At 38.3% G+C, this 16,307-nt stretch overlaps 2 protein-coding genes across 2 annotated transcripts; both read left to right on the forward strand.

Moving 5' to 3' along the window:
* Positions 1-6,435: 6,435 nt before the first annotated feature.
* Positions 6,436-7,311, forward strand: LOC119766930. Its single transcript, XM_038253470.1, has 2 exons — positions 6,436-6,526; positions 6,589-7,311. The coding sequence occupies exon 2, from the start codon at positions 6,589-6,591 to the stop codon at positions 7,210-7,212; it is 624 nt and encodes a 207-aa protein (XP_038109398.1). The 5' UTR covers positions 6,436-6,526; the 3' UTR covers positions 7,213-7,311.
* Positions 7,312-14,349: 7,038 nt separating this feature from the next.
* LOC119765013 (O-acyltransferase like protein-like) lies at positions 14,350-16,056 on the forward strand. Its single transcript, XM_038250797.1, has one exon. It carries the CDS (start codon positions 14,803-14,805, stop codon positions 16,054-16,056), a length of 1,254 nt encoding a protein of 417 aa, XP_038106725.1. The 5' UTR covers positions 14,350-14,802.
* Positions 16,057-16,307: the final 251 nt, after the last annotated feature.

Raw genomic sequence — 16,307 nt, forward strand, 5'->3', positions numbered from 1 at the left:
ACCACAATATTGCTGCTGTCACGGAGTGTGGTTTGTACTATTGATGGCCTTTGGGTCAGTGGTTCCAACATGTTTCCGCACATAAAGTGTGCAAATTGCTATGGTAATCAAACAGCTAAGTTTTGTGATAATATCAAAGTCTTTTTAGAAGTTAAACTCACAAAATGTCGCCCTGTCTCAACCCTTGCAGTTTGCGCACTTGGCACACCGATTTTCGCTTTCAAGAACTTGTGAGCCACTGCAAAATCCCACGCCCCGGCCACGAGCAGTTTCGCAAGATTACTCTGCGGTTGTTTCGGAGAATCGTTCATCTAGAAAGAAGCTTTTCGACTTGTTTGTGGTGTTCGTCCCCGCAGCTTATGCTCCCCTTCTTGGGTCGGGGTAGATTTCGGAAAAATCATCCGTCGAACACTCGTAGAGAGTCGTTTTTCTAGCAAAGTCACGGGATAAATCTTTATTTATTGTTATAGTTCGCAGCTGCCCCGAAAGCTTCTGGCAAAACAGTTTTTGGGTAGTGGATTTTGGTAGGAGTGCCGTCATTGCCCCGGAAAAAGGTCAAATTTTGGGTTGCGAGGGTACGGTTAAGGTTTGGGGGGGGGGGGGGAGGTATGAGGACATCCAATCATGTGATCAGTATCGAACAGTTTCTACACTGTACTTCGGGGCAAGGATTGTTTGCTTTTCGATGAACGTTGTATTTCTTAGACTGTTGTTGCTTGCCCGGAAAATTGAGGTTCTCTGAAACAGTGTCTTTTCTGGAGAGAACGGAGTGTAGGAAATCCCAAAAATTTAAATCTTTGCATTTTGTTAGCTCTTCTTGTCTTTTTGTCTTCTTGTCGTCTTGTCTTCTTGTCTTCTTGTCTTCTTGTCTTCTTGTCGTCTTGTCTTCTTGTCTTCTTGTCTTCTTGTCTTCTTGTCTTCTTGTCTTCTTGTCTTATTGTCTTCTTGTCTTCTTGTCTTCTTGTCTTCTTGTCTTCTTGTCTTCTTGTCTTCTTGTCTTCTTGTCTTCTTGTCTTCTTGTCTTCTTGTCTTCTTGTCTTCTTGTCTTCTTGTCTTCTTGTCTTCTTGACTTCTTGTCTTCTTTTCTTCTTGTCTTCTTGTCTTCTTGTCTTCTTGTCTTCTTGTCTTCTTGTCTTCTTGTCTTCTTGTCTTCTTGTCTTCTTGTCTTCTTGTCTTCTTGTCTTCTTGTCTTCTTGTCTTCTTGTCTTCTTGTCTTCTTGTCTTCTTGTCTTCTTGTCTTCTTGTCTTCTTGTCTTCTTGTCTTCTTGTCTTCTTGTCTTCTTGTCTTCTTGTCTTCTTGTCTTCTTGTCTTCTTGTCTTCTTGTCTTCTTGTCTTCTTGTCTTCTTGTCTTCTTGTCTTCTTGTCTTCTTGTCTTCTTGTCTTCTTGTCTTCTTGTCTTCTTGTCTTCTTGTCTTCTTGTCTTCTTGTCTTCTTGTCTTCTTGTCTTCTTGTCTACTTGTCTTCTTGTCTTCTTGTCTTCGCGTCTTCTTGTCTTTTTGTATTCTTGTCTTCTTGTCTGTTGTCTTCTAGAAAAAAAAAATCCATAGCCGTTTATTTGCAAGAAAGTTGAATTGACTCTCAAAAGTTAGCTATTGGTTTATCATTGCAATTGGCACACTTCACGTGCTGCTTGTTCTTCTTTCATGCACAGTTGAACTATTCGTCAGAAATTTTCTTCAATTTCCTTTTCTGGAAAATCTTTTCCTGGATTGCGTGCAGCAACTCATTCCAAATCGTACAAGACATATGCTCCGGATAAGGCTTGTCGAGAGCTCGTTTGGACCACCCCGTTGGTGAGTGTTTATTCACACGCATCAACGACTTTCGTTCGACTAATTGCTTGGGGGATTTGTACCAAGACCGGGGGTGGTCGATTAGCGAATCAGGGAGCAGTTTGCTACAATGGCCAGATTGTCCTCTTCCCCAGGGGACTACCAAGACGATTTGTTTAGTTTGTGGCTTTGGCTGCGGGGATGGCGAAGAATTGAAGTCTGGGGCTGTTGTATTTCTTTCTGCTTCGATGAGATTTATCTGCAATGAAAGGGGTACAAATCCAAAGATTATTTGGTTTTCATTGTCGTCAAAAACATGAATTCTGCACAGGACAATTTTGCGGAAAAGATATTTTTCACAGAACAGAATTTAATGAACCAAAAAAAGTTTCAATGGTATATATCCACTCAACCAAAAAATTAACAGCAATAAGTGAATTGATTTCCTGCTTGATCCGTTTCAAACAAATTTCATGGTCGTAAACTTGAGGAAAAAATAAATAAAATTACCGCCCTCACTTTGAACACTTACGCAATTCACACCTGCTCCACCCAAAAATCTGAAAAAGCTCGTAAAAACATCCAAAGCCACTTTCCCCAAATTTTACCATCAGGAACCATAAAATCATGGTCCAGGAGTGGCCACAAAGCGGCGGTGGTGGCGTTCCATCCCACCTTCTCCCCTTACACTTCTCGATACGCTAATTTATCGGAGGAAAAGAGCGAGAGAGAGCAGGTTAAACGTGAAATTTATGGCCATTAATTATTCACGCAACGATTTATCAAAAAACCGACCAGAGTGCTTAAAACGTAGGCTCATGACACCTTTTTCGGCATGAAAATGACGACGGTGAGAGGGGACTACTTCTAATTTTGAAAGAAAGAAAAAAAAACTCGCGGACAGGATAACGAAGTTTTGCGCGGGAGGTTGTCACAAAGTCTAGAGGCTGACAATTATCGGGAAATTCGCGAGAAATTGCGATTGCTTTCAAGTCAACAAGAGGTACTCGAGTGAAAAGGGGTGAAATTTGTGCTTCTTTGATGTTGGAGCGATTTGGTCGTCCTTTTGAAAATGACCCCTCTATTTTGGGAGGGACTTTTGATTGAAAGAGATTTAAATCAAATGACTTTTCGCTAAATTGATGATTTAAGAGCAAAAGCGAGGTTAATGAAACGTAAACTAGACTGTAATTGCATGATTTTTAATGATTTTGGAGTAGGGTGACAAGAAATTTTAATATTTTGGAAATTCTCAAAAGGTTTAGGTAACTTTGAGGAACTATGAACAACTTTGTCCAAGACCACAAAGCAATCCGAGTTAACACTAATGAGTTATTAGAGATTTAAAGAAGACGTTTTTGCATGAAACATAAGGAATTGAATCAGCGGGTATCTCTGATGTCATTTTTGCCTTCCTCACTGAGGTAAGGCTATAATCCTGCTCTAAAAATGAACTTTTTATTAAAAGTTCGAAGACCCACCTTTATGTATACATATCGACTCCGAATCGAAAAGTGAACAAATGTCTGTGTGTGTGTATGTATGTGCCAAAATTCTTGCCAAGTTTTCTCAGCACCGGATGAACCGATTTTGATCAAACCAGCTGCATTCGACTTGCATTACGGTCCCATACGTCGCTAACGTCATGATTCGAAATCCGGACACTTAGTACCATATTATTTTTGTTATAGCTTGCAAAAAATCATGTAATAAGTTGGAAATGTAGAAATATCATCAGGATTTAGTATAAACAGCCAGTTTTAAGAGAATGCATGCAAAAAATGTCTTTTCTAACAACTTTTTATCAGAATTTGAAAATTAAAATGACTTGTTGTGCTTCGAATCCCGGACACTGTTAAATGCTGATTCGAAGTCCGGACACTTTTGCTTCGAATTCCGGACACTCGTTTTTGCTAATGAATCGCACAAATTTGGACGGAAATGTTCGTGATTGGCATTCTTTAGGTCTCAAATAAGCTGTTAACATCAAAACAATCGATTGTTTATATAAAAAATGGCTAGAATTTAAGAAAATCAAAAACATAAATTTCTGCTTTGCCTTCCCGGTGCTTCGGACGCCTATGAAATATTTCCGTTGAAATGTTTCGCATTTTTGGTAAACTTATAATTTTATTTTATTTAATTGTTTTGGCATTAACTACAGCGTTCAAACAAACTTTAAATGAAAGTTGATGTTAGAATTCATCAAATAACACAGTTTTGACATTCATAATGCGAACTTATATCAAAATAATTGATAAAACAAGTTGAAGTGTCCGGGTTTCGAAGCGTCCGGGAATTCGAATCATGACGTTATTTAATTGTTTGAAGTTTCGATAAGTAGTTCAAAAGTTATGTATAAAAATGTTTTTCTCATATATCCGGATCTCAATCCAATGCATGTAAACGATGCCCGGATTTATCATCCAACCCATCGTTGGTTGGGTAATAAAAAATCCTTTCCAACGAGTCCAAAACATTGAAGATCTGGCAACCCTGTCTTGAGTTATGACAACTTAAGACACTTTGGTGATATTTATGTACATTTTTGAAGCCGGATCTCACTTAAATGTATGTAATCGATGTCCGGATCCACTAATCTAACCCATCGTTTGTTAGGTAATTGAAAGACCTTTCCAACGAGGCCAAAATATTGATGGTCTGGAAAACCTGTTTTTGAGTTATTACCACTAATGTTATACATGTACTTTTTTCTGTACCTAAAAAAAGCTGAAATTTGTGTTCAAACCACTCATATTACCCATTGTTGGTAAAAAGTGAGGAAGGCATCAACCACATAGGTGGATTGAGTTAGTTTTTTTATTATTACTTTATTTTGGAGCTAGTTCTTTATAAATTGACTCTGGTTAAATCAGGGCTGTGGAGTCGGAGTCGGAGTCGGAGCCGGAGTTGGTGGAGTCGGGTCTTTTTGGGAAGCCTGGAGTCGGAGTCGGAGTCGGAGTCGGAGTCGTAAAAACTCGAACAGCTGGAGTCGGAGTCGGAGCCGGAGTCGGCTAAATTTTATTAGTTGGAGTCGGAGCCGAAAATTTTTGATTACCCGGAGTTGGAGTCGGAGTCGGAGTTATTTTAAATTCAACAAAAATTATGTTTATTTTTTATTTTTTAGTATTTGCTATAAAATAGATTTATTTACAAAACTTCTTATATTTTGCATGCGCTGCGTTGCCATTTTTATTTTTTTTAGAGATCACTAAATGATATCCTGTTAATCAGCTCTTACCCAAGTAAGTAGTATCATCATAACTAAAAAAAAATCAATAATGGTTTTGTAGTCAGAAATATTTAATTGATTTTTGACTGCATCCTTTTGCCAATATTTATGTACCCTTTAAACTCAAATTTGACCAAATTTAATCTACACACACACAGTCAACTTATACCCCGATAGTGAATGTCTTGGTGGTTTTAAGTAAATCAATGTTCAGGAAAAAAGTGACGAGGTACATCAAAAAATATAAATAATAATCACTATTTATGGAAATCGCAAACAAAAAAATCACTGACAGGATAATTTTTCCAACAAATATTCAACGATTATAACAATCTATTACTTGGAACTCATCATGCGCATTTTGTTTATAACTTTGTACAAAAAATTAAAAGTGTCTGAGAATGTTGATCCTTAGGCAAACTATTTTGATATTGTTGCAAATTATCGTTGAACAAATCTCAAGATTACAGGGTAGGACAGAATTTCAAGATAAAAAAATATCCGTGACGTGAAAATATTTATCCTATGGATTTTTGTTTTTTTTTATCCAATTCTAAGTTTTATCATATTTTTTCATGGAGGCACACGACCATTCATAAAGCTTTGTTTTAGGTGAAGATGCAAGAAGTATCGAGCGCCTCCTTTTAAATGTATTAAAAAATTAAAAATTCAAATAAATCCAAAATTCCGTGGTAAAATATTTTCAAAGTCACGGATATTTGAAAAGGACCCCTTAAGTGTTCTTACCACGAAGATTTTTTTAGATACCGTCAAATGGGGCGAATCGGGACATCAGTTTGAATCGGGACAAAACTGGGAAAATTATTTGAGTGACATTTTTCTGCATTTTTTCCTTTGTTAGGAGTCTACTTTTCTCACAAAATGTTTGAAATACTTCGAATTTTGATATTCTTTTAAGTAGAGCTTCAAATATAATGGATAAATAATTTTACAACCCAAAATAAGAAAGCGTGATGGAATGACATATGAACATGATGATCAAAGTGTTACTTGGAAAACATCGTTAGGCGCATTTTATTTCTTTCTCATATAGTATAACTTTTTAACAAGTTATTCCTTAACAAAATGAAGTATAAAGAATTAAATTCTATGATATCAACACATAGTTTCAACCATATATATAAAAAATATAAAAAGACTGGAAGATTTTGGGTGAATTGGGACAGTATTTTTCTACTTTTGTATGATTCCTACAACGCCTTATGCGTACTTAATACATGTAAAAATATACATCGTTATGCTCAGTTCACTTAGTTTCTATAAAATATTTGGTTTAATCCGGTAATTTGATCATTTTATTTAAAAAAAAATGATTTTTTCATCAAATTCACGCAAACACCGAGTAAAACATAAAGAATATCACGCACCTCATTTAACCGTGCAAATGTCAAAACTGAAGTAAACAAAAAGTTGACACGAGAAATTTGCCATTTCCGCCTCAAACCGTCTCAGCAGAGTTTTGATTTTCTTTGTTTCGTCGGTTTCGTCGTTTTAATTAAGGTAATTCTGCCTAAATCTAGCAAATTTATCAATAAAACTTATAAGTTTTCCTTTATTTATAGATGGTTCGTGTTTACCTGCCGGAAAACGCAAAAACCGGATCTGTAAGTGTGGAAGCGTCAATGAAGGCTTTGCGTGAAAGGTGGCGAGGTGTTCCGCTCCGGAAGGTGGCCAAGAAATATGGCCTTTCCAAATCCTCGCTCCAGCGGCTTGAGTCGAAACTCAAAAAAGACCCGAACTGCGTTCTACGGAAACGAGGTGGTCAACCGGCGCTTTCCGCGAACGGCGAACAGGATGAACTGAACGACCTGGGCGAGCTGGGAGAACCGGGGCCGGAAGCTGATTGTGCACTTAGCGAGGACGAGCAGGATGAGTTGGGAGAAAATGACGACGAGCTGGACAACGTGGACACGCTGAACGAACTGGAACCCGGAGTGGGAAGCTGGGTTCTCGTCAAATTTGTGTACGGCAAACGGGATTCACGCCACATTGGAAAGATCACCAGCAAAGCAGGTGGGGATTACCTAGGATCGTTCCTACGCAAATCTACAAAGAAATCCGACATTTTCGTGTTTCCGGATGTTTCGGACGAGCGTGCCTTCGCGTCCCAAGATGTAATAATAACCCTTAAGGAACCAAGCGTGCGTCGTGGCCGTTATTCGTTCGAGCCAAACCCACTGATTTAGATTGTCGTTTCCACACAGGTTGATATTCTATACAAGTAATCATATCACAATTTAAACTGAACTCATTCCCCTAATGAACAACAAATAAACAAATCAAAACCGAACTAAAAAATATCTTTATTTTCAAGTTGCTGCTCTTTTACATTATTCTGTTGTAAATTGGGAATGAAATTACAAATCAAAATAATAAATACGAAAAGAAGTAGAAATATTTGAACTAAGACTCGTCTCAAAATGGATGAAAATTTCAAAATTTAATGAAAAAAAACAACGCAGCTATACAGTCGGATGACAAATAGTACGGTAGCATTTGTTGAAATTAACAAAAAAATACTTCATATAATGAGTTTTCCTCGATAAATTAAAAAAATAACTAAAATATTAATCACATAAATATGTCTGCAAAATAATGTTGAAATACTGCTAAGAAGCTTACTTAAATCTTCGAACAAAATATCGTAACCGTACTAATCGAATCGTGACTGTATGCATGTTTTGTTTACAAAATTATCTACACTCTGTGATGAACTTACAAATAAAAGAGTAATTCCAAATCCTAGGTCGATTTGATACTAGCAAAAAAAAAAAAATTTTAATGCTAATTTTAGTATTTAATCGTTATTTTAATGAGATATTTGTAATACATCAGTCAACTTAGTAGTTCTACCATCTGTTTTACTATAAATAATGCAATTAAATGCTGTTGTGATAGCAGCAAAAAGTTTTATTCTTATGGCTGCTGGATAAATTTAATTTTGTATAAAACAAACATTAAGTGTGAAATTTTTTGATAAAAAGTAGCATAAATGTTCAAATATAATCGAAATTTGATTAATATGAACTAGTTTGTATATATAAAGTGATTTGTTAAAAAAAAACGATAGACAAATAAAGTGTCCCAATTCGCCCCAAGGTCGGTACGAATTGGGACAGCTAATAAAACTTTTATTTGATCAATTTAACAAAGCAGATAAAGGATGAAACTGATACATTTGTAACGGTAATTATCCATTACATGGATGAAAAATAAATTAGGCTTCCAACAGTTTCTTACCATTGAATTACTAACAAAAATGATCAAAAATTGTCCCAATTCGCCCCATTTTACGGTACATTGATTTGTAATAATAAACTTCTTCAACCTTGGCGTGATGTCCATGTACGTGTTAAAAATTTCAATGGAGCTTTGAAAAATAGTTTCGTTTAAAATTGTTATTTAAAAATACAAGGTGACTATGATAGTCACTGTGCTTCTTATAAATGTCAACTTAAAAGTGAGCAAATTGAATTTATATGTTAAATCAATCATTAAGGACAGCTTTCTTTTAATGATCATAAAAAATAACAATTTAATATTTTAGCTTTTAATCAATTTAATGAAAATTTGAGGTTATGAAAATAAATCCAAATTTACTTGCCAAACTGTTCTTCTGAAAATTCCTTCAAAACTGGCGTTTTTTTTTATTTCTGTTTCAATAACGTCTAAAACTTGTAAAACTAGAAACTTTTTTCCGGTTTTTTTCACTTAAAGAGTTTTAAATAATCCTACTTTTCAATGTTTTCGAAATAATAGTAAACTAACTTTTGAAATATTTAAAAATATGTGGAGTCTGAGTCGGAGCCAACCATTTTTTGAAAGCTGGAGTCGGAGTCGGCTAGGGTTGGTGGGCCGGAGTTGGAGTCGGAGTCGGAGTCGGTTGGATCTGAAAGCCGGAGCCGGAGTCGGAGTCGGAGTCGGCTAATCCCAGAAAGCCGGAGTCGGAGTCAGAGTCGGAGTCGCTTGAAATATGATCCGACTCCGCAGCCCTGGGTTAAATGATGATTAATTGCTAAATAAAAAAAAAAGTCATATTTGTTACGTTGTTTTGTTTGAATGTTTTATCAAAGAGACATGATTTTTACCTAAATAATTATTTCTTCTTGCGAAACTAAGGTTATACTTAATTAGATTTTTTTTTCGCACAAAAACAAGCCAAGAAACCAAAAAACTCACGAACTTCTCTTTTTTCATTTCAGGTAAATTGAGCATCTAGTTAAGCATTATAGCTTATTTTGGAAAACATTCTACGTCAGTATGAAGATACGTAAGCATAATTTATTAAAAGAAAACCTCATTGGATTATCTTTGAAGAATTTTTCGGTTTGCGTTAAAAGCTAAAGCTTTAAATTTGGTAAAAGGAAATCTATTTGAAAAATTGATTTTCAAGTTAGGTTATACAAGTATAAATTCAAAGTCAGGATAAAAAATGGAAAATGTAGAAATGTTCTTTGAAAAAGGTTGCTCAATTGATCCATGTTCACTCTTAAGCAAGGGTCCTGATTTTCGACTCAAAGAACAGCAATCACTCACTCATCGCCGAACGATTCTTTGCCGACTGAAGCATGCAACCATTCGCGAGCGAACACGACACACTAGCTGCCAGCGTCTTAGCCATTTGCTCCACCTAGTGAAACAATTCGCGAATTTCTTTGCCTACTTTGTCCGTCGACTCGAGTCACAAATGAATATGTTCAGAGAGGAGAGAATCTAACAAAATACCAACGAGAGCACCTCGCTGGCCTGCGCTACCACAGTTTGCTGTCAATTTATATTTGGCATGGTGAAAAATGCTGTCAATTGTGTCTTTGATGTGGAGTTATCAACAAAATTGCAAATTGATTTAAACAGATGAACAAATGATCAAAACAAAGCCGATCGCAGACTATTTCGAGTCGGCTTTGAGCAACATAGCGCAATCGGCCTCTCTGAGCCATTCGCTGTACTACCCCATTGGAGTGAGAGAGAAAGAGCAAAGAGGGAGTATTCAGTAGCGATTGGTGTGGAAGTGACAAACGGTAGGAAACGGTCAGAGCAGTTTGGCGTCGCGTTAGGTTTGTGTTCGCGAGTGAGTTTTTCCTTTTTTTCCATTTTGAACCCAATTGAACACCGTTTAGCTTACTGAAAAAAAAAATAATTTTTGTAGTCACTTCACGTTTTCGATCAGGGTTAAAGAACGAAAAGCTTAAATAAAATTTGTATTGGCCTTATCTGCTTTTGCTCTGTATTTTATTTTGATCAATTTGGTTAATATCAAAATTTTGTAATACAGAGCATCACTAGAAGAAAGGTTTTTAATGGTTTGTTTATCACTCTGATTTTGAGAATCACTTTTGAAGGTGTAGAACGGATTTCTTTTTTCTTCTAAAAACAGGTTTACCTCTGGCGATCCACATCAACCCTTCCGACCTTAATTTCCCCTGTCCATCATCTCGGGTAATCTAATCGTGTATCCTTTCTCTTTCATGGGTCCTGTCAAGAACCAAATCTTACAACAGATTAAACCTGACTTTTCCCCGACCATCCAACCCTGACGAAGGTTAAACACCTTTCACCACCTGCCAATTATGAGTGTAACTTTTCTTTTTTTTTCCGTCCTCACTCTGACCTGGCTTCAAAGGGAACGTCCATCCTCGGGTCCATTTAGTCCCCACTTTGTGATCGATCCCTGTTTCCCAATTTGGCCCCCGCCGAGCTTGGATCTGACAGCGCCCATCCGACACGATTGATCCCGCTCCGATATTGATATTCCCGTCAAATATTGACGCTGTTATCCCGCCATCACTCGCAAAACGCTCTCGAGGGTTTGTTGGGCGGCGTATTTGCGTAGGAGGCACCCAATCACTTCTCGACTCGTGTAAGCCGCAGCGCCCCGACAAGAACTCACACGACGAACCCTCATGATTAACTGACGGGAAGCGGAAGCCTTCCGGGGCAGAACGGGCAAATCTACCACTTTTATTTACACATCGCTTTTCCGGCCTTTTCCGGGGAGCGACTACTCTGTGTAAGTTGGTGAAGAAAAAGAGGAAGCAAACATCTCCACCACTTTGACAAAGTTCTTCCGATTGACTTTGGGGCTTTTCTCTCGGGCTGAATCCGCTTAGACGTATACAAACATGTGGTTCGTTGTACGTGTTTGGTGTTGGATATATTGGAAGTCATTACGAGGAAAATCCGGCCGAATGATGGCGCAGCGCAAGATTGGACCCAAGTGAGGGTGGGGGATTTGTGGCGAGAATTGGTGAAATACTGTGCTGATGCTGGGCACAGTTGCGATTGTCAGTGCGATTTTGCCTTGAAAGTTTTAGTAAATGATAGTTAGGTTAGTCCAAATCTGGTTTTTTTTTATTTCTGTCATGGTTAGTCCTTGTCTATTGGTGACTAGCTAGTTACATGATTTGCAACAAAGATACTTTTATTTTAGTTTATTTCATAGTCCACAGAGTTTTTCCAACATTTTATTAATTATGAATGGTGTTAGTCCCACCCTTTTGGTGACTATCCTATGACATGATTTGCATTTAATTTTTATTTTTTTTCTGTGCAAACTTCCTTCCTACCCAAGCGCAATCTCACGCCAAGCTTGAGCTGTTGCTCTTTTCTTCCACATCAAAGCCACGCCAGACGCAGAGTGCTTATCGCCAGCCTCATCCAATTTGGTTCTGGAAGCTCGGAACGAGTAAAATAAAAAAAAATGTGAGGATTTGGCGTGACGTCCAAACAAACAAATGTTTCTCGACGCAAAAGGGGCTTTTACTCTCGTTTGAAGTCACGACTTTGCTGAGCTGGGGGAGGGATATTCGCTTTAGTTGAAGAAGTTTGAGTTGGATTCGAGAAAATTGGAGATTTACTTCCGACCAGATGTATCCTTGAGTTTCAAGTGGTGCTTAGTGCAAACTTGAAGATTTCTAGCTTAGCGTTTGATACTGAGAAACTTTAACTGACATGTATTTGTTGATGTTGTTGCTGAAATACCAACTTTAAAATCTCTAACTTTATTTTACTAAGACACTAAGTACCGCTTCCACAAAACCTCAGAATTTTGCTTTATACTTTTAGCTAGCTTTTGAAATTTTCTTTGTCATATATATATTTTGGACAGAAAATTTATAATTTTAAGAGGGTCATTCTCTGCAAACTCACACGAATCGTTTTATCGATTTCCGTGAAACTTTACTCAAAGGGGTTATTTTGGTCGCTGATCGCGAATCTTAGGTCCATGTTTTGATCTCACAGTTATGGTGCGATACGACCCTTTTCGTTTTTTTCTGGATTTTGACTAAGACACGTTTTTTAAGTGAATTTTAGCTCGAAACCGTGAGGAGATAGAAATAAGGTGTCAAAGAAATTTTTGAGTGAAATTGGACGCCCGATTGGATAGTGTACTCAATATAAAAAAAATAACATATTTTTTATCAAAATATGTGAAAAATTGTTTAACAATCTCTGCCATTTCCCGTTACTCAACTGTCCAAAGTCGAAAGACATGTCATTTTATGGGAGATTTGCTTTTCTAATCTACAACAACCCAGTGAGGTCATTTTTTTCCAAATGGATCATCTTTTGCATTTTAAATTAGTTTTTTTAACTTATTAGGATTTTTTAAAAGTTAACAATGTTTCAAAAAGTTGCAGAACAGACAAACAAAATAACGAATGAACGAATAAGACGAATTATTAGAATTTTACAAAAAAAACAGTGAAAGAATGACTATTTTGACCACTTTGACCATTTTTTTTGAAGTTTGCTGTGGAAAGAATTTGTCAGCAAATTTTGTATAAGAATGACCCTTTGGACATTTGTTGTGGCATGGAGCAATGCTCCTAAGAATAAGTAATTTTCCGCAAATTTAATTTTTGTTATTTTCAATTTGGTTGAAACTTTATGAGTACTTTTATGTTGACCTTTCTAGGAAATAGGGCAGCGAATGACCAAAAAGGTTAAAGCTGCCAGAAATAAATGAATTAACAACAACAACAACATTCTAGGAAATATTGTGATCACGAAGAAAAATTCTAAGGTTGTCAAGAATGGGCATGATTTCTGCAGGTAAAAATGGTCACGTTTCAACAAAAAATACTGCTAAATTAAAATTATACAAGTTATTTGACTACTTTTCACGTTTTTCAAAAGTAAACTTTTGAAAAATTGGCAACACTTCCTTAAAAATTTCGACCAACTAGTGCCATAGCTCAAAAGTATTTAGTATTGATAGTAGTGGTGGTCCATTTTACCCCATTTTGCCTTTTTTAGGGTGTTCTCGAATATCTTCAACTGCCGTAGTTTACCGCACTTTTAAAGCATTTTATTTTATGTAAAAAAATCACGAGAAATCGATTGGTGACGCTCTCAATAGCGGCAAATGACGGCAAGGGCCAATTTTGCCTCATTTACCTTATTTAGGTGTTTTTCATTAATATCTTGAATTACTGTAGTTTCCTACAGTTTTAAAGTATGTTATTTTATGTAGAAAATTGCGAGGAATCGATTGGTGGTGTTCTCATAAGCGGCAAACGACAGCAAAGGCTCGTTTTGCCCCACTCACCCCATTTTAGGTATTTGCTTTAATATCTTGAATTGCCGTAGTTTTCCAAACTTTAAATAAATGTTTTTTCATGCAGAAAAACACTTTGTAATTTGTAATTTGTAGGTAGTTAGTTAGTTAGGAAGTTCTGGATTTAAAAAAACAGTTTGAATGATCTAGAATAGTTCTAAGTGTTACAAAGTCCAAAGGATCGAATTAGCAGTTTTTAATTTCAGAGTACTTTAAATGAACCAGAACATCCCGTCTCATAGTATCTCATAGTGCATCAAAGGTGGTATAGATATTTTTAAATGTATACCGCTACAATAAAATAATACGCTGTCAACAAAAATTCGGGTCTTAAAGGGATAAGACTTATTAGCGACTAATCCATAAAAATTCAATCGGTTACACCAAGTTCTTATCAGCACTTTTGCTTGCTCCTATAAGCAATACAGATTGCGCAAACAGCAGCTATGGCACGTCTAGTGGCAGTTTTATTACTTTGGATTGTTCTGTACGGAAATTGTTTAAACCCTGAGCTGTTTAACCTATCCCTGGACTTCGTACAATTCCTGGGAGATCAAGATTTAAAATTGAGCAACACTTCGTTAAGTCGCTCTGATATAATCTGCCTGAAACAACTAGCAAAATTTTCAGAGTCTCTAGAACAAGATGAACCGTGGGCAATCAACTGTGAGTAAGTCAACCTCAATGTTATTCAAGATTACAAAAATCCATCAAATTTGCAGTCTACGACTCGTGGGGCAAGGTCCCGGCGGGCGTCCTCTTCGGCAACACGTACGAAGTGGGCAACTACGACCAGTGCCGCCGAGCCCGGTATCACGCCATAGCCGGGCAGCACTGTTCGCTGGAGATCGACGTGGTCGTGCTGGAGCTGAACGTCGATCCCGTTTGGTACGGCGTTTGCATGCCCGCCGTTTGCAGACCACTGCTGATTGAGCAACTTGCGAACTCGTTTCTACGGACGCGGTGGATGAGGGTTATGAACGATTTGGAACTGTACTGCTTTAGGGATGAGGAGAAGCCATTTTCAACGCTGACGATTGTTGCGATGTGAGTTTTGAGGCGGTGAGTCGATTATGAAATAACGAACAACCTTTTCAGCGTGTTGTTTTCTTGTTACGGAGCGGTCTTGCTAACGGCGACTGTTGCTGACCTGATCTTCAACGGGTTCCTAGAAGACGTTCCACCCTGCATCAAGCGGTTCTCCGTGAACACCAACATGAAGAAGCTGTTTGAGATGACCCCAAAGAGTACCACCAAGTCCGGCACGATGGACTGCGTGAACGGAGTTCGTGCCCTCTCCATGTTCTGTATAATCGTGTACCACGTTCACGACGTTACGCTGGCCACGCCAACGGTCAACCAAGTCATGCTGGTTGAGTACCGAAATTCGACCATTGGAGTTCTGCTCTACAAGCTGAGCGAGAAGGCGGTGGATACGTTCCTGCTGCTGAGCGGAATGCTCGTCGCTATGAAGGTGCTCCGCGAGCTTGATCAGGATAAGAAGCTCAACCTTCTGAGGTTGTACCTGCAACGAATCATTCGAATCGTTCCAGCTTACGCAGCGTTGCTGCTGTTCACACTGGCTTTCTCGACTCGCTTTGGTGACCGGAACTTCTACCAAGCAATCTCGCAAGAGATCAACCCGTGTTTCAAGAATTGGTGGAAGTTGCTCCTCTTCTTCCACAACTACATCGATCATTCCGAGATGTGCTACGTGCACACGTGGTACATCTCGGCGGACATGCAGCTGTACCTGCTGTCTCCGCTGGTTCTGATCCCGCTGTGGAAGTTTGGACGACGATTCGCTGGCGTGATCGTGCTGTTGGCGCTGATCTCGATGTGCTGGGTGTTTGGAACCTTCACAGACAACGACTATCGACTGAATGCAACTGATGCCCAGATGGGAGCAAATACGTACTACTCAACTCACGCCCGGATGGCCGCGTGGTTGTTTGGCGTCATTTTTGGGTATTACCTGCACCAGACTCGGTTTACGATCGTCCGGATAACCAAAACCGTTCAGATCGTTGGCTGGACCTTCACGGTTGCCATCTTTCTCGTAATCAGCTACGTCACGAAGAAAGTCTTCACCGAAGAGTACAAAACAATCCCGCCCATCGTGGACGCCTTCTACGAATCGCTGCACCGATCGTTCTGGACGTTCTGCTTGATTTGGATCATCTTTGTCTGCGTCAACGGGTACGGAGGGATGGTGAACCAGTTCTTGGGTTGGCCCGGCTGGCAACCGTGGGCGAAGCTGTCGTACAGCATGTATTTGGTGCATATTTGGGTTCAGATGGTTACCGTGACCATGAAAGTTACGGTTCCAGTCTATTTCACAGTTTACGGGTTGCTTCAGTCCATCTTTGGACTGGTTGGATTGAGCGCATTGGCTGGGATTGTTTGGAGTGTTGCGTTTGAGTATCCGTTCTTCGGGATTGAGAAGGTTTTGGTTAATAAGTGGAAATAAATCTTGAATGCTTTGTTATTACCATTTCTTTAGAAATCCTTAGTGTTTCACAAAATGTACTAAACATCGGTATAGTATCAGAATGCCACAGTAACCAATGTTAGGACACTCTGGGATATTCAAGAACTCTCAAGAACTCTCTAGGTTTTGACGTTTACTTATGATGTAGCTTCAGTTAAGTTCAGTAAGCTATGCTGGATACTTTGTTGACTTGGAAGAATGATCTAGGTCATCCAAGAACTTCTGGGAGT

This window comes from Culex quinquefasciatus, chromosome 2 (genome assembly GCF_015732765.1).
Source record: "Culex quinquefasciatus strain JHB chromosome 2, VPISU_Cqui_1.0_pri_paternal, whole genome shotgun sequence".
Lineage (NCBI taxonomy): Eukaryota > Metazoa > Arthropoda > Insecta > Diptera > Culicidae > Culex > Culex quinquefasciatus.